Source organism: Mesocricetus auratus, unplaced genomic scaffold (assembly GCF_017639785.1).
Source record: "Mesocricetus auratus isolate SY011 unplaced genomic scaffold, BCM_Maur_2.0 Super-Scaffold_100022, whole genome shotgun sequence".
Lineage (NCBI taxonomy): Eukaryota > Metazoa > Chordata > Mammalia > Rodentia > Cricetidae > Mesocricetus > Mesocricetus auratus.
The window spans coordinates 24557195-24581737 of NW_024429203.1; the positions used below are offsets into that span (position 1 = coordinate 24557195).

The 24543-nt window shown below is 47.8% G+C and overlaps 1 protein-coding gene across 1 annotated transcript; it reads left to right on the forward strand.

Moving 5' to 3' along the window:
- The first annotated feature begins 97 nt into the window (after positions 1-97).
- Pcsk7 (proprotein convertase subtilisin/kexin type 7) lies at positions 98-24446 on the forward strand. The gene is given in 18 exon segments (XM_005069466.4): positions 98-214; positions 2186-2307; positions 2885-2935; positions 2937-3365; positions 3992-4126; positions 4720-4885; positions 6719-6809; positions 8133-8187; positions 9049-9187; positions 9947-10047; positions 12413-12580; positions 13014-13121; positions 13721-13823; positions 20741-20897; positions 21589-21683; positions 22461-22554; positions 22812-22929; positions 23191-24446. Coding segments are annotated over 16 exon segments (2364 nt in total). The 5' UTR covers positions 98-214; positions 2186-2307; positions 2885-2896; the 3' UTR covers positions 23557-24446.
- Positions 24447-24543: the final 97 nt, after the last annotated feature.

Here is a 24543-nt window from a genome sequence, read left to right on the forward strand (position 1 = left end):
GCGGAAGCCGTCGGCGGGCGTTGGCCGAGCGCCCGGCGCTCGGCCCGCGGCGGGGCGAGAGGTCGCGAGCCCAGCCGCTGATTGGCTGCGGCGCCAGGCGGAAGTGATGTTGCTGTCAGTGGCTCCTCCGGCTCCCGGGAAGCCGCGAGTTTCCGCAGGGAGGCAGCGGCGGCGGCTGAGGAGGAGGAGGAGGAGGCGGCGGCGGCTGCTGCGGGTGAGTTGGGGAGTAGGGGTAGCGGGCTGGACCTCGGAAATCCGGGTGACCCTGGACTGGAGCGATCGGCATATGCGGGGGAGGAGCTGCGCTGAGGGCACCTTGGGACCTGGCGTAGGCGACCCGAGCAGGACGGGGCCTCCGGCTCTTAGGTTCCGACTTGCATAGGTCCTAATGAGAGAGGGGCGCATTGCACAGAGCAACCGAGGCCGCTGGAAGGGGCGGGCCACCGGTGAAAATAACATTCTGTGCTTGACCTGGTTGCTTAGAGCAGGGTGAAGGAGCTTGAAGGACAGTGGCTAAAGAATAGAATCTTGAACAGGAGAGATGCCCTTCTCCCTTGATAACTAAATGCTATTTTGATAGGCCTAGCGGTTGAGGGAGATAGGGTCTGCTCTCAGAAAGTGCTTATGAGTTCTTGCCCGGAAGCTTGAGAATAAGTGTGGCTGTGCCCTGGACGACAGGAAAAGCTCGGGTTCTCTTCCGAAAATCTACAGCGACTGTAAGAGCCTGCCTGGGTGAATGACTGCTATGTAACCGGATTCTGGATTTACTTGTATGCAGACTAGGTATCCTGGGATAATCGAAGCAACTCAGGGCCAGGGAGGAATGTAAGAGAATCTGCCCGGGAACTTGAGGGCATGGTGACCCACACATGTAATCACAGCATTAAAGAGAAACAAGCTAGAGGGTCATGAGTCCTTAGCTGTTTATATAAAGAAATCCTGTTTAAAAAAAATAAAAGCAACGTACAAATGGACTTTGGGAGCCCATTCCACATGGAGGGATGCTCTCATCCTGGACACATGGGGGAGAGCCTAGGCCCTGCTGGGATGATGTGACAGACTTTGAAGATCCCACATGGAAGGCCTCACCCTCCCTGGGAAGGGGAGAGGAGATGAGTAGGGGACTGGGAAGGCTAGGGGGGTGGGGGAGGAGGGGAGGGAGAGGGAGCTGGGATTGACATATCAAGCAAACTTGTTTCTAATTTAAATATAAAAAATTAAAATAAAAGCAGTCGAGGAAAGGGGATAAGCTACATAATGGAAAAATCTGGGAGAAGAGTGATTGGTGGAATAACTTCTCTATCTTTCCGAGGAGTCTCTTGAAAGACAGAATACCTCTTCTAGAATGTCTTAAGTTGGCCCCATCTGAGTGTGTGTCTGGGTACTAAGACCTCTCTGGGGTGGGCTCAGTAGACAGAAGTGACTTTTAAAGGAGCTCAGGACCCACAAGTGCCATGTCTCTTCCCCCATAGTTGCTCACTAATTTTAATTCAGCCGTTGTCCTTAGAGTGATTAATGTCAGGATGGAGTATGTGCCCTCACTGAAAAGTCAACTTGGTGTGACAGGGACAGCTCTTTAGTCCTTCATTTTTATTTTATTTTTTCCGAGACAGGGTTTCTCTGTGGCTTTGGAGCCTGTCCTGGAACTAGCTCTGTAGATCAGGCTGGTCTCGAATTCACAGAGATCCCCCTGCCTCCGCCTCCCCAGTGCTGGGATTATAGGTGTGCACCACCACTGCCAAGCTTCTTTTTTCTTTTCTTTTCTTTTCTTTTTTCTTTTTTGATTCTTTAGTCCTTCTTGCCAGTCATTTCCATTCTCCCAGCTACCCACATGCATTTATGCCCAATAAGTTTTATTGTCAGCTTTTTACCTGATTTCCCCAGCTGGGCTGCTGGGGGCTGGATTGCCAGTTTCCTGGTAACAGGAGATGCTAGCGTTTAAGTCCTGCTGAGATTTAAGAAGAGAAGATGAGAAAAGAATGGCATGCTAGGTCAAGAAGTGAGGTATCTGGGTTTTGTACCGATGTGGCCAGGTTGTGACAGCTTTCTTCCAGTCTGGGCTAGTTTTAGGTCCCTGGAAATGACACTTAGCGTTGGTCACTGGTCAGTCCTAGCCTTCACTATCCTCCTGTTTTGCTGGCTTTGGTGGGATACTTCTTTCACCCCCGGTTCTTGGGGCCCATAGGTCTGCAGCTTGTCTTCCCAGTCAACACTCCTCACAGTGAAGGTGACACCTTTCCTCCAGTTTCACAAAATGAATGTGACGTGGTTACCCAGACCAGGACCTAAACTTCACAGAGAGCCCAGGTAGGAATGGGCCCCATTGTGGAAGTCAGAAATCAGCTGGGGAAGATTTATGTTGTCTCTAAATAAGAGAGAGGTAGAGCTGGGTGTGCTGGCACACACCTGTAATCCCAGGCAGAGGCGGGCGGATCTCTGTGAGTTTGAGGCCAGCCTGATCTACAGAGTGAGTTCCAGGACAGCCAGAGCTATATGGTGAGATCCTGTCAAAAAAGAGGGAGGTGGGGTCCTGAAACTGTCCGTCATGAGAGTGATGTGTACTTTGAATACCGAGTGAGCATCCTGAAGCCCATGAGCACCTGGGTAATGCCAGGCTATTGGGGCAGCAGAGACAGTCCATTGTGCCATGGGAAATCATCCACTGGGGTTAGCCCTGGCTCATACTCCAGCTTGAGTAACATTTTGATTAGAGGCAAATGTAATTTGCAGGGGGAGGGAGAGAGAATATGAATATCAATGACTAATCCCTTGAAGGATGTGGGTTGTGCTTTCCAAGGGGAACACACTGACAGACCATGGTCACTCTCTGAGATTCCTGCTGTGCTGGCTCGTCTTTGCTGATGTCCTTTCCCTTTGTCTGCAGCCTGCTGTTCTGATGCCGAAAGGGAGGCAGAGAGTCCCACACTTGGATGCCCCCCCTGGGCCTGCCCATCTGCCTCTGGCTGGAATTAGCTGGACTCCTCTTTATGGTTCCCTGGGTCATGGGCCTGTCAGAGGCAAGTGGGCTTGACAACTTGGGTGCAGGGGGGCTAAGCTGGGCCGTGCATCTGGACAGCCTAGAAGGAGAGAGGAAGGAAGAGAGTCTGATGCAACAGGCAGACGCCCTGGCCCAGGCAGCAGGGCTGGTGAATGCTGGGCGCATTGGAGAGCTGCAGGGGCACTACCTCCTCGTCCAGCCAGCTGGACTCAGGCAAGCCATGGAGGTGGAGGCCATGCGGCAGCAGGCAGAGGCTGTGTTGGCCCGGCATGAAGCTGTACGCTGGCACTCAGAGCAGAGGCTGCTGAAGCGGGCCAAGCGCAGCATCCACTTCAATGATCCCAAGTACCCTCAGCAGTGGCACCTGGTAAGTACAGCGCAGATAGACAGGCTCTGCTCTAGTGTGCTCGGGGAGCCTTTCTCCTGCTGCCTTGTGCTTTGACTGGGGGGGCATGTCTTTGGACTGCGAATACCTTCTCTGTCTGCTCTGAAGAGCAGTGCAGTGCTGAGTGTGTTTGCACTCGCTGTGGCTACTCTTCCTGAGCCCCTGTGTTAATCCTCTAATTTCTAGTGTGTCCCTTTGGCTGAGCTGCTTCACCTCCCTGTGCTGCCCCTATGAAATGGAGACTGTAGTTGTACATACCTCATAGAGTTACCATAAGAATGAGTATAAACGTGAAGCACCTAGAAAAGTCTTACACGTGATAGACCCCATATAGGCTAACTGCTAATCTTATTGTGTAATAATTACCACTTAGCCCTAGCAACCATTTCACCCCGAGTCATCCACAAGTGATGCCAAACCTTCTTAGAGACCAAGGAATGGAGGGAGGGACAGGACTCTAATGGACCATTCTGGGCTCTGTTCCCCACTTAACCTGTTGGTCTATAGCCTCTGTTTGGCTTTTTGGTAGAAGCCAAGGGAGGGGATAGCTTTAACTTGTCCCTTTGAGCCAACCTGTGTATTCCTGGATTTCTCTATCTCTCCTACAGAACAATCGACGGAGCCCAGGCAGAGACATCAATGTGACAGGTGTGTGGGAGCGAAATGTAACTGGGCGAGGGGTGACAGTGGTGGTGGTGGACGATGGAGTGGAGCACACCATCCAGGACATTGCACCCAACTATGTGAGTGGCCTGGAATGACCCCTTGCTGCCACGTTGCTCCTTCTCTTTGGTGTTACCTCACTCTGTTCCCTTTCCCAGAAAGGGCTGGGCCAAGCCAGGTAGCCTGGGAGGGGGCTAGTGTTGTTCCACCTTCTCAGTTAGCTGTCCAGACTGGCAGTTACGGCCCAGAAGGTGACTTTAGTCTATAGCAAGAGCAATTCCAGGCAGTGCTTCCTGCTTCCTGTTGTGGCTATGCCCGCCCTGGGGGAGCAGGGAGTGGCCTTATAGGCACCTATTCCTTTCTCTCTTCAGAGGTTCTGAAAACTGGCTAAGTGTTTCTCTTAGAGAATCTGAAATCCCTTTTATCACTGGGTTTCCCCCAAGCAGTGGGCAGAGTCCTATACAGGCAAGAGAGGTTTGCTAAAAGCTTTGGCCCTTCTCAGTTTTTCCCCCGTGTCCCTGGCTCTTATGTCATAACCCTTGTTTACTCAAGGTGATGGACTTGCTAACTCTAACTTAGAGGTGGAAACTCCCAGTTCCTTGTTCTCTCTGACATTTAGAAACTGACCATTCTAACCAGTAAGTGACCACTTGTTGGCTCCTCAATGTTTCAGAGCCCAGAGGGTAGCTATGACCTCAACTCTAATGACCCAGATCCTATGCCTCACCCTGATGCGGAGAATGGTAACCACCATGGGACCAGGTGTGCAGGAGAAATTGCAGCTGTGCCCAACAACAGTTTCTGTGCAGTGGGTGTGGCCTATGGGAGCAGAATAGCAGGTAATTCATGTTTCCCATATCCTTGGTAAGCTCCTGGGACACAATGGTCATTCTCTACCCTCTTGCCCATTCTGAAATCTCCTTCTCCCATCCTCAGTGTCTGTATCTTAGAACAAGGAGTAAGAGTGCAACAGGTTAATTAATTCATTGACCTTTCAGGACCATGGTATTTCTAATGGGCTTTTTATAGCAACAATATTTATTTAACAGTATAAAACAGGTAAACATGGAAATGCTCGTGTTGTGGATTGGAGGTCCCAAGCTGCACCTGTTTCTGATCACGTCTGTACTCAACAGTGACCCACATCACTGAAACAACTCCCATGCCCTGACTATGCTAGTGTTTTCCTATTTCGTGAAGTGCCTTCTCATCAGTTTGCCTCCACAATTCCACATGTGTGGAGGCTGCTCTCTCAGTCGTACCTCTCCAGACCCCTGCTCTCCATTCTCTCAAGAGCCTAGTTCTATGGTTCTTTCATCTCTCAGTCATCTCTCAGTCTTGTTAATGGGGGAAAGGATTAGCACTACCCTTGAATCCTATCGAAAGCCTGACTGTAACCCTCACGTTGCCCAACAGGGGGCCTCAGCATTCTGCAAATGAGACTAGAAGAGGCCAGAAACCTTCAGTGTCCAAACCCCTTCTGAAATTTCCATTTGTCCTTACCTTGTCACCACAATGTATCCCACTCCATTTTAGAGGGAGAACTTGAGCATAACTGGGATGTCAAAGATAATGATTGCTATTCACTTTATCCCTTTGCTGTGTCGAGTACAAGCTTGGTGTTTCATGTGAAACGCCAAGCTAAGGGGATATCTTGGATTACCTCCATTCTAGCCTAGTGCTTCCCATCTCTCAGGACTAGTAGATCTGAGTTTACGCACGATAGTAAAAAGACAATTTTGAAAGCTAGGCATGTGGTATATACCTGCCAGTCCAAAATCCCAGACTTTGGGACATAAAGGCAGGAGTATCTGGGATTCATCCTCTGTTACTTTAAGGCAAGCCTGCACTTTTTGAGACCCTGTCTTTAAGAAAAACAGAACATTTTTGTTTAAGGACCCAGACAACAAAAGAGGGGTTGGTATGTAGCTCTGTAAAGTGCTTGTCATGCGCCAGGCGTTGGTGGCGCGCGCCTTTAATCCCAGCACTTGGGAGGCAGAAGCAGGCGAATCTCTGTGAGTTCAAGGCCAGCCTGGTCTACAAGAGCTAGTTCCAGGACAGCCTCCAAAGCCACAGAGAAACCCTGTCTCGAAAAACCAAAAAAAAAAAAAAAAAAGTGCTTGTCATGCAAGCCTGAGGACCTGAGTTCAATCCCTAGCACCCATGTAAAAAGCTGGAAATGACTGGGTGTTTTTGTAATTCCAGCACTGGGAAGACAGAGACAGATGAACCCCTGGGGCTCACTGGCCAGCCAGCCTAACTTAATTGTCAAACCCTGGGTCTGTATGAGAGACCCTGTGTCAAAAACAACAAGAGTTCTGAAGAATGATACCTGAAATAGACCTTTTACCTCCACAAACACATATGTGTACATATGTAACACCCCCACATATGCATAGCCATGAAACATGCACACACAAAAGAACATATAGGGAGCCAGGTGGTGGTGGCGCATGCCTTTAATCCCAGTATTCGGAAGGCAGAGACAGGTGCCCTGTGAGTTCCAGAACAGCTAGGACTACACAGAGAAACAAACAAACAAAAAAAACAAGGGCGAGTAAGTCTTTTACATAGCTCCTTACCACCTAGCACCCCACTTGGGAGATGTGCACTATTTCTAGTTTCTTGTTGGACAAGCATCAGTGAGGAGCTGGTATACCTTCAATGCCTAGGTATCCGTGTACTGGATGGACCACTCACAGACAGTATGGAGGCTGTGGCATTCAACAAGCACTATCAGATCAATGACATCTACAGCTGCAGGTAAGGAGAGCTACAGGTGAGGGGGAGAGCCTGGAGAGCCTGGAACGGATCTTCATCAAAAGCATAGCAAAACAGGCTGCCTCTGCCCTAGCAGGGGGTCCCTTCTTGGACTGAGCTAATAAGGCTGTTTCCCTCATTTATCCAGATCCCCAGCCTCTGGGTACTCAGTGTCAAACCCCTGTCACTCCAGTAATCTCATTGCCACAAAGAGTGTCCCAACATGCATGCATTGTGTAAACTCACAAGGCTCTTAGAAAAAAGTAAGCTGAATTTCAGTGCCACCTTCAGAAATGCACACGAAGCTTTAGACTATGGATCAAGTGGCTGAGTAAGAGTAATTTAGGGTGGCCCCATTCATATTGATAGTGCCTATTCTTCCCCCAAACTTGTACCTTTCTTAAATTCCTTTAAGTTTAATTTATGATTATTATTAGTGGGGAGGGTTTGCATGCCATGATCAGAGGACTACTTTGTGTAGACACTTTTCTCCTTCTACTTTTGTGTGGCTCCAGGAATCAAACTTAGTCACTAGGTTTGCACAGCAGGCACCTTTACTGCTGAGGCATCTCATAGGCCCTACTCACCTTAAGAACCAGGAACTTGCCAGGCATGGTAGCACACACCTTTAATCCCAGCACCTAGGAAGCAGAGGCAGGTAGATCTCTGAATTTGAAACAGCCTGGTCTACATGAGTTTAGGACAGCCAGGACTATATAGACAGACCCTGTCTCAACAACATCCAGGGAGGGGAGGACAACTTGGAGCAGGAGAGATGTTGGTGACTAAGAGCACTTGATGCTCTTGCAAAGGACCTGGTTTTGGTTCCTAACATTCACATGGTGTCTCACAATCATCTGTCACTCCAGTCTGAAGGTATCTGACACCTGGCCTCCTCGGGCACTCTACACTTGTACACATTCAGGCAGAACACTCACATAAAATACAATGTAATTGATTTAAAAAAAAGATTAAAAAGCTTAAGCAATCTGAACTTCTCATCAAGACTAGTAGTAGATCTGTAGACCTCAGGAATGGCCCTTTCCCTATTCCACTATGTACTCCTGCTTCCTGGGACCTGAGGAAGGGTAGACAGGATAAAGTCATCCTAAGTTGGGGACGTTTCCAAATAAAAGAAGAGCTATAGCATACACTTCCATTTTTCACTTTGGAAGAAAATGGACCTTTGATACCATGTATCTTGTAGTCATGGGGTTCCTTGGGAGATGAGAAAGCTTCAGGTAGGAGAGTGACTTGGCAAAATAGGGAGACCCTAGCTGGGTAGCTATAACTTTGTTCCACCATTCCCTTTGTGTATTTCAACAGCTGGGGTCCAGATGATGATGGGAAGACAGTGGATGGTCCTCACCAGCTCGGGAAGGTAACTGAGGTGCATGAAGACTGGGCAACTTGACATCCTCTCTGTTCTAGAAGAACCACCAGTCAAACCCTGTTCCCACCCCACCCTCATTATAGTGCCCAGATTCCACCATTTAGCACAGCTATGCCATCCATCCTTTCTTTCTTTCTTTCTTTCTTTCTTTCTTTCTTTCTTTCTTTCTATTTATTATGTATACAATCTTCTGCTTGCATGCCAGCAGAGGGCACCAGATCTCATTCAAGGTGGTTGTGAGCCACCATGTGGTTGCTGGGAATTGAACTCAGGACCTCTGGAAGAACAGTCAGTGCTCTTAACCTCTGAGCCATCTCTCCAGCCCCACCATCCATCCTTTCAAGAAGCATGTGCCAGCCGGGCGTTGGTGGCGCACGCCTTTAATCCCAGCACTCGGGAGGCAGAGGCAGGCGGATCTCTGTGAGTTCGAGGCCAGCCTGGTCTACAGAGCGAGTTCCAGGACAGCCTCCAAAACAATGCAGGGAAACCCTGTCTCAAAAAAAAAAAAAAAAAAAAAGAAGCATGTGCCTTGCTCAGAGTGGAGCCAGTGGAACACTGGTTCTCAGAGAAAGGAATGGAACAGCGTCCAGCTTGTTTCTCTAGGATCTCCTTCTGGGTATCTGTCCCTCACCCTGCTCTGTCATCTGATCAGCAGACTATATCTGTCAAACACTGATTAACTCTTAGCTTTCTCCTACCTTACATGTGTGTCTAAATCTCCTTCCCCTTTGCCCAATGCCCTTTCCATTTTTCTTTTCTTTCTAGAAGTGGGAGAAGAGTGGCTGGTCCAATAGGTATAAGTCTTTCTATTAGCTCCTTGACTAATAGCTTGACATTTTTGTTTTTCAGGCTGCCTTACAACATGGAGTGATAGCTGGTCGCCAAGGCTTTGGGAGTATCTTTGTGGTTGCCAGTGGTAACGGGGGCCAGCACAATGACAACTGCAACTATGATGGCTATGCCAACTCCATCTACACTGTCACAATAGGTAGTGATCTAGAGACTGTGGGAATGGGCTCAGTGGGTATATTTTGAATCTCGCTTCACTCTATTTATCTAAGTGTGTAACCGTGATCATATCTTGGCAATCAGACAGGACTAGCCCAGCTCCTGCAGATTCTCAAAGCTTCTCTGGGACATGTTCAACCGCTCCCCAGAAATCACCCACTTATCTCCACTTCATTAGGATGGGTTTGACCTCCACTCCTGTCTCTTTCCATGGCTGCTGGCTTGAAGCTGCCTCTGACGACCCTTTAACCCGAATTAAGGACTTTTGACTTGTGCTCCCAATCATAGAGTTTGTCATTCCATTTTTATTATTATTTGCTTACTTTCTACCTGACTTACTACGCTCCTTGGCTCAGTCTAGTAGTGAATCCCTAGATCCCAAGGGAGTGTTCCCACCCTTTCTACCACTGCTCACTGCCTCCTTGCTACCCCTTCCAGGTTGTGGCCTTCTCCACATGACTCTAATGTGGCTCTCAGTAGATCTTAGACATACTAAAAACAAGTGACTAAGTACTGAGATGGGAGGCCATTGATTTTGCCTGCAGCCTGTGGAACAGTGGTATAGTGCAAGAATTCCCTCTGCCATTTGAGGCTACTTGCCTATATGCAGATGATCACTGTGGTGGTTCTTTCAACTCAGGACAAACCCATCCCTTCATGATGAAGGCAGCTCTAAAATCAGGTGCTAACTATAGGACCCATTCCTTATGTGAGCCTCTGTCTCACTTTTTCATTCCAGGTGCTGTTGATGAGGAGGGACGAATGCCTTTTTATGCAGAGGAGTGTGCCTCCATGCTAGCAGTTACCTTCAGTGGTGGAGACAAGATGCTTCGGAGCATTGTGAGTGCTTTGAGGGCCCTTCTGACAAGGTTTCTCTCCTGCATCTATGAGGTGGGGGGAGACGGTTCAAGACAAGGGCTCACTCTGTAGCTGAGGCTGGCTTGAAATTCATAATATGGTTCAGATTGGCCTTGGCCTTTCACGTGTTGAGGTTACATATGCTTCAGTATACCTGATAAAACATGTTTTTTTCCACCCTGTTCTTGTGTTAGGATCTTGTATAACCTAGGCTAGCCTTGAATTCACTATGTAGCTGAGAAGGCCTTGAATTTCTGATCCTCTTGCATTAGTGGTTTTGATCTTAAACTTTTTAACTTGGCAATAGGATCCCTGTGGTAGAATTTGGGCTTTACTGCCTTTTGTGGACTGAGGGCATCACTGCAGTGCTGTTCAGTCCTTTGATAAATATTGACTACCATGTTCACCTTAGGAATAAAGGCAATGCTCGTCTCAGGGATGCACAAGATAGCAAGTTGGAACTAGCTTGTGTCAGTGTGACCCCATCCTTCCCTAGAGCTGTGATTAAAGCCAAAGCCTCAGAATGTAGCAGGGTGATGGAGCTTCTGTAGCCCACACAGCTCTTGAAGGAATCTAGGACCTCTGCTGGGCTGTAGCCCAGCCTATGTAAATCAGACCTCTGGACCACAGTCCTAGAGCACTCTGTATGTTCCTGTTGCCACTAACAGTGTCAAGTAAGAATAGAAGACTCCAGGCCAGAGCTGGACAGTAGCCAGATGCTTGTCAGATTTTGCCAGTGGCCAGTTGGGAGGTCTTTGGGGCCACTGGGAATTAAGCAGCTTCATCTTCACACAGGGTCAAGTTCATTTCCAAAATGAAAAGTTTGTTATGCCAGGAAATGACTTCTGGTCAACACAATGTTCCAAGGCTCTATGCCAGTTGACCCCCACCCGAGGGAAAACAGAGAAGGGAGCAGACTAAAGCGAAAAGCAAGAAGCTTGCAGGCAGCCTGGGGTGCCACTAGCCTGTGTTAGGAAGAGCAGGAACTTCTTCTGCTCTTTACCACCTGGCAAAGCTCTGGGACCCACCCACCCCTGCCCCCATGAGGGACCTTGGAAGGCTCTAGCAGAGTCATTGTTGCTCAACATAGCCTAACTTGCACTCTCAACTCAGCTCAGTGTCTCACCCTCACCCCCTCCTTCCATCTGAACTGTAATTCGTCTGGATTTGAAAAGTGAGTTTATTCAGCCAAGTTCCCATCTTTGGAATGCCCTTGCTTTGGCAACCTCATGTTTGTGTGACCAGGCAGCTGGATGGAGTTGTGCCTCTGAGGGTAAGGGCCAGGGGAATAGGCTTCCCACCATCTGGCTTTCTGCCCAGGGAGCTTCCCTAGATATTCCTAGTGCTGAGTGATGTTCTTGCCATTATGGGCAAGTTCACAGACTTCACATCTGTACTCTAGACATCACTGTGAGGCTGCTTCCTTAACAGGAAAAAATCAATCTGCTCCCTGGCACCAACCAGACTTCCTTTCTCGTTGAGACTACAACTTGGAGTGCTTTTCCCTTTCCTTTGAGAGTGCACAGTGTCTGAGTGAAAATTACATCTTTTGGCAGCTGCTATATCAGCTGGGAAGGGGCACCAGGAGTACAATGGGAAAAGGCAGCTCCTGGAGGAAGATGGTATCCTGGTATCTGACCCAGAAGAGAAGTTCGAAAGAAAGAAGTTCTAGCCCATCCTGGCTTTATGTGGGGGAGCGGGTTTAGCAGGGCTTGCTCAGCTAAACGTTTGATGCACTTCTGTTGATGGGACATGAAAAGAAATTAATATCAGATAGATACAGTCTTTTCCAGACTTCTATGTCTCATTTGAGAAACATGAGTAGAAAAAGAGGGGCTCACAGAGACCCAGTCAGACACTAAGCAGAGCAGGAAAGCGGCTTGTCCTGTAGCTGACCAGTTGGCTTATAGTACGTGGCTGATAAGCCATGGAGATACTCATACTGCTGCAGGCTTCAAGCAAAGCTGCAATAATCTTCTTGGGGAACATGTTGTCACCATTTATTGTCCCGGTTCCAGCTAGGGCCCAGTAGCAGTTCAGGTCAATTCTCTGCCTAGTTGGGTTATGGATAGTTAGATAGAGAATTTGGGGATGAAATGATAAAGGAAGAATTAGAGGAGCACGAATCAGGAAACTTGTGTACCCACATCCTCTCACATGCCCCATCTCCTTTTCTTACAGTCACTCTGAGGTTTCCATCATCTAGAGATCCCAAGCTGAAAGGTCTCCTATGTCTGCCCTCTGTATAAGGAAAGTCACAACTCTTGAAGGCCAGGGCCACCTGTCTGGAGGACTGTCCTGTTCCCTCCTCCAGTGTCTAACCTACCACTCCTTGTTCCACTTTCAGGTAACCACTGACTGGGACCTTCAGAAGGGCACTGGCTGCACAGAGGGCCACACAGGGACCTCAGCCGCAGCTCCCCTGGCAGCTGGCATGATAGCCCTCATGCTGCAGGTGCGGCCCTGCCTCACATGGCGGGACATCCAGCACATCATTGTCTTCACAGCCACCCAGGTTAGAGTTGACAACAGCTAACAAGGGCCAGCCCCACCCCATTCCTGGGTTGTACTATCAGGAGACTCCAGACTCAAAATGTCTCAGATGCTGGGTGGGACACGTGAAACACCTTTGTGGTGGGGATGTAAAGACTGGTGTGAGGTGTGAGGACTCTATCATGTCACAGAGCAGCTCACTCCCCCCTCTTCTGTTCAGGCCGTTTACCTCAGATGAGCTGACAGGGCACTCTCACTTGGGAGCTGGTCCTCTTGGCCCCCTTTCCAGAAGCAAGCCACTCAGGTAGTGAGATCATGGGTCTTTGACCTTTGGTCTCAAATTTTGAGGAAATCCACTCCTAGTCACCTCAGTGGGAAGGTCTGGACTGGATCAGCTGGCAGGTGAGTGGAGAGAAGGGAATTCGGGAGATTCACCAGACCCTCTGCTCTTTCAGTATGAAGATCGTCATGCAGACTGGCTCACCAATGAGGCTGGCTTCAGCCACAGCCATCAGCATGGTTTTGGCCTGCTCAACGCTTGGAGACTCGTCAATGCAGCCAAGGTGAATGAGATGTCAGCCAGCAGGACACCCTGCATAGAGAGACTGAGGGAAGGCTACTTGATACCTAAACACTGCCTGGCATTTTACAGGCCCTTGGTCACTTTAGCCCTCATCCTGGCTCATGGCCATCTTATCAGTAAAACCAGAAGTTCTCAAGCTGTTAGAGTAGCAGAGCCTTGAATGGGATCTGGGCTTTCGGTGGTTCTGGTTCTCCCCTTCCATTCTAGACATGCCATTTCCTCTGATTCCTTAACTTTGTATAGTCAGGAGCATTTGGGGTACAGAAGGAACCTCTAGTGAAAGAGTAGAAAGAATAACAGAAAAGCTACATGCTGGGCGGTGGTGGTGCATGCCTTTAGTCCCAGCACGCGGGACTCAGAGGCAGGCGGATCTCTGTGAGTTTGAGGCTAGCCTGGTCTACAGGGTGAGTGCCAGGACAGCTTCCAAAGCTATACAGAGACCCTGTTTCATTAAAAAAAAAAAAAAGCCAGTGAGTTAGATAAAGATCTTACTGAGGGTGTGTGTGTGTGTCTGTGTGTAAGAATGGAATTACAATAAGCTTTGTTTGTTAACTGCTGTCCCTTACTTTCCTTGAACAGATCTGGACATCTGTCCCTTACTTAGCCTCCTATGTCAGCCCTGTGCTGAAAGAAAATAAGGCTGTTCCTCGGTCCCCCCATTCTCTGGAGGTGCTATGGAATGGTAAGCCTTCAGCACAAGGAGTTAATCTTAGGTCTAGGGCTTGAGGCGGGTGATGGGGAAGTTCTGCTAAGCTCATCCTGCCTGCCCAGTTCTCCCCCTTCCTTCAGGAGCTGAGCTGCAGCCAAACCTGTGGAGTTTTCTTTGACCATTTTAGGGCATGTTGCTGCTTCTGAGTTGGCTGGCCCCCTGGCTGCTTAACAAGACCTTTCTCCTGAGTTCCTAGTAGTAAAAAGGAGCTATGAGCAATGGCCTAGGAAAGCAGTGGGTAGAGTGGGAGTGAGACTCTGGGAGCCCCAGCAGGAGTTGAAAGCAGTTCCCCTGACTTTCATGCTAATATCTTGCCAGATGGCCCTATCCCTCCCTCAGCATGAAGGAGAAGAATATGAGACTTTGGTTCCTCCAGAGAAAGTCAGATGCCATCTCTTAGAGGTGGGACAGAGGCATAAGCATAGGTACCCTGGCCTAGGGTTGCCTACTATCCTGTGCTCTTATCTCCATGGCTTCCCATTAGGAGGTCTCTGTGTGAAGGAATGAAGGGCATCTTCTGAGCCAGGGGATGTGGTTATATGTTGAACACAGAGGTGGAAACCCAAGAGAAATGGGAAGCTAGATCCAGATGTTTTGCTCAGTGGCCCTTTGCCTACACTGTAATTATTGTTTTGGTACTTGTAATAGAACCAGTGCCTCATAAGTGCTAAGCACATACTCAACCACTAAGCTATACCCCAGCCTCTCTATGTGCACCTTCCCCAGCTGTTCCTATCCTTACCCTCATGGGCCAATTTTTTTCCCTTGAGAATTTTTGACAGAGTTATTTGCTACTTTTTGTGAATATTGAGATGTGTTGTGTTTCTTACTAATGTCAGAACTCTGTCCTTATTTTTCCTGTGCCCCTTGAAAGTGCTCAAACCAGAGACATGGTGTCTAGGAGAAGGAATGACAAAAGGAGGGACCTTGGGAGGGAGGGTAGGGCAGTCTCTCTCCATGGAGGCTTCAATGAGAAAGGAAGAATGCCTTTCTCCCTAAGCATACCCCACTCTTGCCACTTTCCCTATACATAGAAGGAGACCTGGGGCCTAGGGAATACACTTTTCCCTAAAAGGCATGCTTGATGGGGGAAGTCCTTCCTTTGGAAGGGCAGGAATGTAGTTCTGGGAAGCCCCTGGCCCTCACACACTGTCTGGGGGTTTGTGGGCCATTTAACCTTTACTCCATCCAGGGCTGTTTCCTGTCACTTCTGTCAGATGAGCAAGTGGACTTGGAGGGACAGAGACCTCTCCAGCTTTGTTACCCTCTCATTCCTGTTATCCAGGGAATGATGCCCTTAAGTCTATAATCTTCCATAGGTCATAAGGCATCTGGCAGTTGCTTATTGGTCACTAGAACCATAGAAGGGATAGACGTTCTGATAGAAAGAGAGAGATGTAGGGAAGTGAAGAGAGCAGGATGCGGAAGAGGGAGGTAAAGACCCAGGAGTCTGGCTAGTGGAGTCCTTCACCAGGGTGGTAAGTAGACCTGCCCACTTCAGACTTCTTGCCCTGAGTTATATTCAGCCCTCAATAGATAGAACAAAAAAGAACAGGAGGTGTGAGCCTGAAAGCTGGTTTGGTGGTTGAAGAAGTGAAATTCACATGGTACAGAACTGAGCAACTCGGCCCCAGTCTAGACACCCCATCCCCTACAATCTGAGATGGTCCAGACACCTCATCCCTGACAGCCACAATTGATCTAGATGCCTTATAGCCCTTACAGCCACAGATAATGTAGACCTCTGGGTCTGGGGCTGGAAGCAAACTGGAGGCAGAGGGAAGCTGAGCATGATGATACCTGTCTGTGATCCTAGCACTCAGGTATCAGAGGACAGGAGGATCACTGCAAGTTCAACTTGGTTTATATAGTGAGTTTCAGGCCAGCCAGGGCTGCAAAGAGAGACGCTGTTTTTAAAGGGGGGGAAAGGAGGCAGGCAGAAGGAACTGAGCATCCAGACAGTACCAGAAGAGGTGAAACAACTTTAAAGGGCTCAGAGATTGTTAAGCAGGACTTTTAGCCATAATGGAGATGTGTGCAGCCATTGAGCCAGTCAAACATTTCAAATGTGGCTACTGTAACCAAGGCACTGAACTTTTTTTTCCTAGACAGGGTTTCTCTGTGTTGCCCTGGCTGTCCTGGAACTCACTCTGTCGACTCAAACTCATAAGATCCACCTGTCTCTGCCTCCCAAGTTGCTGGGGTTAAAGGCATATGCTACCATGCCAGGCAAGGAACTGAACTTTAATTGCATTTAGTTGCGATGAATTTTTAATTTAAGCAACTTCGTGTGCCTACACTATCATATGGAGCAGTGAAACTCTAGAGCAAAACAGGCTGACATCTTTCCACTGAGGATCCAGAGAAAAGGAGCTCACACTGGTTCTGAAATCCCTGTCATGCATGGGTGTCTTCAGGGAGCCAATAGAGGGCAGAAAGGCTGGAACAAAAGGAAAAGGAAGACCCAGAGCTGGAGTGGCAAGTGTGCTGCATGTGCCATGGGTTAGCACTATACTTTTTATTTATTTATTTATTTTGAGGTGGGGTTTCTTTGTGTAGCCCTGGCTGTCCTGGAACTCACTTTGTAGACCAGGCTGGCTTTGAACTCAGACATGCACCCTCCTCTACCTCCCACATGCTAGGATAAAGGTGTGCGATACCACTGTCTAGCCTGCACCTATACTTTATCTTGAAGGCTGCAAGGTCTTTGAAAATCCGTGGCCCCCAATGTCTGGAGTAAGGGCAATGAGGAAGAACTGGACTGCTTCCCTACAGATAGATACAGAAATCCTTACTGGTGAAATGATCCATGCTTTGGGAATCCCAGGAATGGGAAGAAATGGAAGTCATCCAAGAAACAGGTCTATTGGCCATGTGTTGATAATTTAAGATATTCATTCATTGTGAAAGTGTAAGGGAATTGTTCTTTGTCATGACAAATACTCTAGAACCAAATGACATTTAAAACTGTGTGCAGCTTGCTGTGGTGGCATAATCCCAGAAGTCTGAGGCAGGAAGAATCCAAGTTCTTGCCAGTGCTACATAACAAATTGAAAGCCAATCTCCCTGAACTTATCAAGACCCTGTCTCAAAATAACAGCAATAGTGGTTAGAGAGATGGCTCTATGGTTAAGTGCAGGTGCTGCTTTTGCAGAGGACCTGAGTTTGGTTCCCAGAACCCATGTTGAGCATCTTAACAGCAACCTGTAACTCCAGCAACCAGGTGACCTTTCTGGTCTCCATGGGCACTTAAATTCACACACCAACATACAGACATATATACATATTTTTTAGGAGTTGGGGAAATGGCTCAGCATATAAGAGCACTGACTACCCTTGTAAAAAACCCATATTTGGTTCCCAGAACACACGTGACAGCTAGTAACAGTCTGTAACTTCAAGTTAGGGAATCTGGTGCCCTCTTTTGGCCTCCATGTGTACCAGGCATGCATGTGGTGTACATACCTATAGGCAAATACTCATACACATACATAAATACCTTTTCTTTCCTGATTTTTTGAGACAGGGTTTCTCTGTATAGCAGTCCTAGCTGTCCTGGACTCACCCTGTAGACCAGGCTGGCCTCAAACTCACAGAGATCCACCTGCCTCTGCCTCCCAAGAGCTAGGATTAAAGGTGTGCGCTACCACCACTGCCACACATCTTCTTTTCTTTTCCTTTCTTTCTTTCTTTCTTTTTTTTTTTTTTTTTTTTTGAGACAGGATTTCTCTGTTAGCCCTGACTGTCCTGGAACTCGATTTATAGACCAGGCTGACCTCAGACTCAGAGATCCACCTTCCTCTGCTTCCCAACTGCTGGGAGTCAAAGTGTGTGCCACTATGCCTGGCATGCCACCAAGCTAAATCTTTTTATTTATTTTTATTTTATGTGCATTGGTGCTTTGCCATGGGTGTTAGGTACCCTGGAATTGAATTTGTAGACAGTGTGAGCCACCATGTGGGTGCTGGGAATTGAACCCAGGTTCTCTGGAACAATAGTCAGTCCTCTTAACCACTGAGCCATCTCTCTAGTCCTGCTAAATCTTTTTTAAAACCACTAAAATAAAAATCAAACAATAAGGGACTGGAGAGGTGGCTCAGTGGTTAAAAGCACTGGCTGCTCTTCCAGAGGTCCTGAGTTCAATTCCCAGCAACCACATGGTGGCTCACAGCCATTCTTAATGAGATCCAGTGCCCTCTTGCCTTCTGGCATAAATGCAGGCAGAACATTATACATAATAATTTTTTTAAAGTAAAACAATAAAAAGGGCTTAGGAGGGCTGGAGAGATGACTCAATGGTTAAGAGCAGTGGCTGTTCTTCCAGAGGACCTGGGTTTAATTCCCAGCACCCACATGGCAGCTCACAACTGTCTGTAATTCTAGTTCCAAGGGATCCAACATCCACATAGATATATGCAGGCAAAACAGTAATGCACATAAAATTTTAAATTTTTTTAATTAAAAAAAAAGGGGTTAGGATAAAACTCTGGTGGAGCACTTAGCATACAACAGGCCTTGGGTCCAAACCTTGAAACCACGAAAGGAAAATGCATGCTGTGATTTTTTGATACAAAAATGCAAAGAAAGATTAGGAAGGAAGAAACAGTAGTGTAAATAGAAAGCTTTCTCAAGAAGTCTGGCAGTAAAGGAGTAACAATATGTAACACTTACATAGCCTTAATACTTGCTAGGTGTTGTTCTGTACACTTGAGCTATACTAACAACCCTAGGACCAGGTCCTGTTACTAGAGATAAAGCAGCTAACTCAGTTTTCAATGCTAGGAAGTAACACCTAGGATTTGAGCCCAGTGGATAGCTCTAGAGTCCTGCTGTTAGTGTTTTGGTTGGTTGATTGATTTTTGTTTGTTTGTTTGTTTTTTATTTTTACGTGTATGAGTGCTTTGCCTGTTTGTATATCTATGCCCCCCCTGTGTTCCTGGTGCCTCAGAGGCTAGAAGAGGGCACTGAAACCCCTGGTATTGGAGTTCTAGACAATTGTTAGCAAACCTGTGAGTACTGAGAATTGAACCTATGTCTCTGGAAGAGTAGCCACTGCTTTTAACCACTGAGCCCTGAGCCTGTGCTTTTTGACTAGTAGACAGAGGGAAGTGAAGAATGAGAAAAGGACTTTATGCATGTCTGTTTTTTGTTGTAGTAGGAAAGACATAAGCACAGAGATCCAGCCAAGGAGATGGATAACTGGGCTGGGTTTGATTCCTGCCAAATAGTGTATAAAAAGGACAAGAAAGCAAAGGGACTAGAGATGTAAGCCGTGTTGGTGAGAGAGCTATGGGATATTAGAGAATCAGGAAAGAGGAATGGAAGGGCCATTTTCAGACAGGGTAGGACAAATGAGATCCATCAGAGTACACTTAGGCTTATATATGCAGACAGGCAAGGTGGATAGGAACCAGTGCCTTACAGGAGTATGGGTGCCTTTCATTTTTACTTTTGTTCATCTCCTTTTCTAACATGCCTTTGGCTAGTTTGTATTGCTTCTGTAATAAGCACACCCATAATGGCAGTTACTAAACCATGTTGAAGTCAACCATGGCCTACAGAGCGAGTTCCAAGACAGCAAGGGCTACACAGAGAAATTCTGTCTAAAAAAACAAAAAAGTAAAGGCCTTCTCATCTTGGCTTCCCTTTCCCATACTTCTCAGTGCTTCTCTCTCTTCCTTATTTGTAAAATTGAGGTGTCACTCTTTGTCTTATGTGTTGGGAAAAAAATAATGCGAGAAGAGATACTTTAGAAAGAATTCTATCTCATTGCAGTCTAATTTCTTAGTCCCCAGTTGAGTCTCCTAGTTTGTTAGTTGAAATAATTGTAGATTTGTAGAAAGTTACAAAATAATGAGCAAGTAAAACTCACGTACCTTTCCTCTATGTTAATGTCATGTAATTATTATACAGTATCAAAGTCGAGCACCTGATACAGGCACAATCCATAGAACATAATCAGTTTTACCAGTTTAGCATGCATTCAATGTGTGTGTGTGTGTGTGTGTGTGTGTGTGTGTGTGTGTGTGTGTGTGTGTGTGTGTCTCTGTGATTGATCATGTGTGTACTTTTGTAACGACTACCAAAGTCAGGACCTAAAGTGTGCTATCGCAGGACTCTTTATGGCCACATGAACCCTTTTCCCATCCCTAAGTCCTGAGAACATCTGTTCTTTATCTCTGCAGCAGGTGTGTTACTTAGAGAAGGTCGTAAAGTTTAGTTATGCAGCATATATCCTTTTGAGATTAGCTTTTTTGTTCTGCATAACTTCTTTGAAGTGTATCCATTCTAGTAACTTTTTTGGGGGGGGGTTTCAAGACAGTGGCTTTGGAGGCTGTCCTGGAACTAGCTCTTGTGGACTAGGCTGGTCTCGAACTCAGAGAGATCCACCTGCCTCTGCCTCCTGAGTGCTGGAATTAAAGGCATGTGCCACCACTGCGCTGCTTGCTATTTCCCTGTGCTAGTCTGAGTTGATTTCCTTGTTTTCAGTATGTCTTCCTGAGATGTGCCTCAACTCATCTAATATGCCCCACATATGCATATCATGTATCATTTTCTATTTGCAGATAAAAGAAAGGACTATATACACTTCTCTTTGTATTTTATACATCTCATACTGTACCTAAAATATGGGAGGTGCATAGTGGGTGGGTTTTAGATGGATGAATGATGGGGTCCTTACATCATTTTGGCCCTGTTGACTCCCTAGCTGGACTCTAAGCTAGATGGGGACTTGTTTGTAGCACTGCATTCCATTTGCTAGTCTGCACTGTGCCAACGGTGTCTGTGTGTGGCTCCAGTACATGTGTTCCTTTGTGTATGTTGGAATGAAATGAGGGCGTAAGTGTTTATGGGCTGGCTTCCCAGCTGCCAAGCCTGACTTCCTACAGTCAGCAGGATGGACCTGGAGGTGTCGGGGCTGAAGACTCTGGAACATGTGGCAGTGACAGTCTCCATCACTCACCCGAGACGTGGCAGCTTAGAACTGAAACTGTTTTGTCCCAGTGGCATGATGTCTTTGATCGGCGCGCCCCGCAGCATGGACTCGTATGTACATCAGCCCATAGCCTCCTGACCTCTCTTCATAATAAGGGCTTTTCTTAAGAAGATGCTAACCCTATCCTATGAAAGTACACCACTTGTCCTTAGCAGCTGGAAGCCATGGGCCATGATTTATTCAAGTGTTTATATCATACTTGGCATTATATTCTGCATGGGTTCCCTCTAATCCTTTGGAAAGCTAAGTGTAATTGTGTGGGTATAGTTGTAGCTCTGGGGAGGCTGATAAGATCATGAGTTTGACACCAGCCTGGGCTATCTAGAAACTCCCAGTTTCAAAAGCAAACAGCTGAAGGTATGGCTCTCTTGTAGATATTTGTTCAGCATGATGGGCTCAGTGGCCTGCAAGGTGGAAAAAGGGCCAGCATGTACCATACCAACCTCAAGTTGCAAGGGTGGAAGAGGGAAGAGTTCAAGAGCAGCTAGGGCTTTATAGTGAGACGTGTCTAAGAGAAAGAAAAGAGACTTGAATCTGCAATTTCCGGGCCTGTGCCTTCTCCATGATGTCCTTTACTGAAGACAAGGACATAATTCCTCATACCCCAAGATCCCAAGGACAGGGTGGCACTTAAGGACTTCATAGTGCCCTCCCAAATGTTTATCGTTCCTTTCATGTTTCTGGGATAAAGTTAACTGTCTGTGCCAGGCCATCCATGTGTTCCGCTTTGCTCTTTCCCAGGGATCCTAATGGCTTCAATGACTGGACCTTTTCCACCGTACGGTGCTGGGGGGAAAGAGCAAGAGGCATCTACAGACTGGCTATCAGGGATGTAGGTGAGCCCCCTTGTCTTACACTACCTTGTCCCCGTGAGTCTCACACTCCCCACAGGCAGTGTTCTGTGGGCAATAGGTAGGGTTGCTGTTGGTGAAGATGGTACATGCCAAGAACTATGTCCTGTCCTAAAAGTAGGCATTTCCGAAATGCTCATTTATACTGCCTCTATCTTCCTTGGAGAAGTGACTGATCCATTTTTCCTCAGGATAGCAACAAATATTCCTTGTTGAAACCACATTTCAAGCCCTTTCACATATAACCATCCTTCGGCCAGCCCTGATAGGCAGGTAAGGGCAGGACAAATTTTCACCATTTTACTTTTTAGAAAAACTGAGGTCCTTAGGCTTGAAGGGGCATATATAGGATCATGGTAGCAGTGAAGGTCACAATAGTGAGAATACTGACTATCTGCAGGGTCAACATGGAGATTGGAAATGGAGTCCAGCCTCCAGTCAGGTTAGGTATTCACTTGACTGGCTGCTTTTGAACCTGTAATTTGATAGAAGGACATTTTTTTCCTTTGAAGGAAAACCCCAGATGAAACCCCAGAGTCTGGGAGGCAGAGGCAAAACACTGCTTCCCATGTGCCTTCAGCCTTTCTGTTCTTTCCCTAGGGTGCCCTAGAGGTACTTCTGGAGAACCCTGGGAATCTGGGAGTCACAAGCTATGGCAGACTGTGTGGTCTGAATCCCCTTGGGTGGCTGGGTGGGCCAGACTCTGCAGTTCTGCATGGCCAACAGTGCACACAGCTCATGGCTACCCACTTACTGCCCTAGGAGATGAGCCACTCCAGGTGGGTGTCCTCCAGCAGTGGCAGCTGACCCTGTATGGCTCCATGTGGAGTCCAGTAGACATCAAGGACAGACAAAGGTAGGTATGGCTATACCATCAAAGGAGAGAGGGACATGGCTCTTGAGGGGTGGGGGAGAGGTGCCAGCAGGGGAGCCCAACAGTCTGAACCCAACTGTGCTTCAGGCTTAGGTCAGTGACAAGAGTCATGGACTGGGAACCTGGGGTACTTCTACTCTCTCTGCTTTGGGGCTTCCTTTACTCTTCAGCTACAAGATAGAGGGCAGATGGTATGGATGCCATGTTAGTAGTGTATCCTTGTCTTTTCTTTCCTGTAGTCTGTTAGAAAGTGCTATGAGTGGAAAATACCTGCATGATGGCTTCACTCTGCCTTGCCCACCTGGGCTGAAAATTCCTGAGGAGGATGGTTACACCATTACCCCTAACACGCTCAAGGTACAGAGACCAAAACCCCAGCTGTAGCTGACAGGACTGTCCCAGATTTTGTCCTTGGTATTACCCCAGGTGAACTGGGGAATGAGAGATTTGAAGACATGGGTCCCTAGTGTCACTCCTAGCCTTTTAACTCCCTCCTTGAGGACAGCATCTGTATGTGAGGAAGGCTAGAGCAGTGGTTGGGAAGGTGGTCCCCAGAAGGGAGAGACTCCCTAGGCTAGAGCTGGTCACTCACACTGTCAGTGTTTGGCTTTTCCCTAGACCCTGGTGCTGGTTGGATGCTTCACTGTCTTCTGGACCATTTATTACATGCTAGAAGTATACTTGAGCCAGAGGAACATGGCTTCCACCCAAGGTTGCAGGAGTGGACACTGCCCCTGGCCCCAACAGAACCAGAACTCCAGGGAGGTGGGGACAGAGCTAGAATCAGTGCCTCTATGCAACAGCAAGGACCAGGATGGAGTAGATTCAGAGAATGGGAGCTGTACTGCCACCTCTACCTTCCTGACCTCAGAGCTGCTCAGTGAAGGGGACTGGAATCTGTCCCAGAGCAGTAAGAGTGTCCTGGACTGTCATCAGCACCAACCCCCAGACCTGCTACAGGGGAAGGATGGACAGATCTGCTGACCCCAGGACCCCAAGTCCTCCATTTGCAACAGGCTCTTTCTAAAATTGGTGATGAGGCTTCCAATCATGTATGCTCAGGAGAGAAAATGGTCCTGACAGTGACATCTGGAACGCAAGGCCTCTGAAGCATTCTTGGCAACCTCAGGGTGAGGGCCATCTTAAGAGCAGTGCTTGAGGACTGGTGACCATAGGTTCCTCTACATGACCTTTGCTGTTAAGCCTCAGACAAGGGATTGGCACCCACACCAGGCAGCCCTTGATCTCACCCCTCTGAGGCTGCTCAGTGACTCAGGCCACCAGGACCTCCACCCATTCATGAGTTATCAGGTGCCTGTGTACCCAGGAGCGCACTCAACACAACTGTACAGAGGGCCCAGAGGAGAGGCTGTCAAGACCCTGGACATGCCTACCCTGAAAGCAGCTGCCTTCATTACCCTGTGCTGTGCACCTGGTCCGATGCCAACCTCAAGCCTGCCTGGCGCCTTCACCACCACTCTCCCTTCGTGCTGAAGGAATGGTGGTGCTCCCGGGAGAACTGAGGCACATGGCCCCCAGCACCCCTGCTGCCTCATTGGGGACGTTGGTTGGCAGGACTGCAGAGACCTGAGACGTTAATGTTGTCAAAGACAACTTGGGAGCTACTTCTGTGGCTACCCTGTCTTCTTCTGCAAAGCGCTCAGGGAAATGGCCTTCGTTCCAAGGCCAGCCGTCTGCCTGACTTTCCTCCATTCTTGGCCTTCACCCCTTCCCATCTTCTGAGCTGATTGTTGATCAGAATTTTTTAATGCTTAAGATTTGATTTTTGATTTTTACTTTCCACAGCAATATTTTGTCAAATTTTTTTCTGCACAGCTTTTCCAAAATAAAACCCAGAAGTATAAAAAGCCAAACAATTCCACGGCTTCCCACATTTCCTCCCTTCTGCCTCCCCAAAGATATCGCAGGTAGCAGGTTACTCCTGTTCCCCATAGCCCACTTCCTGCAAAC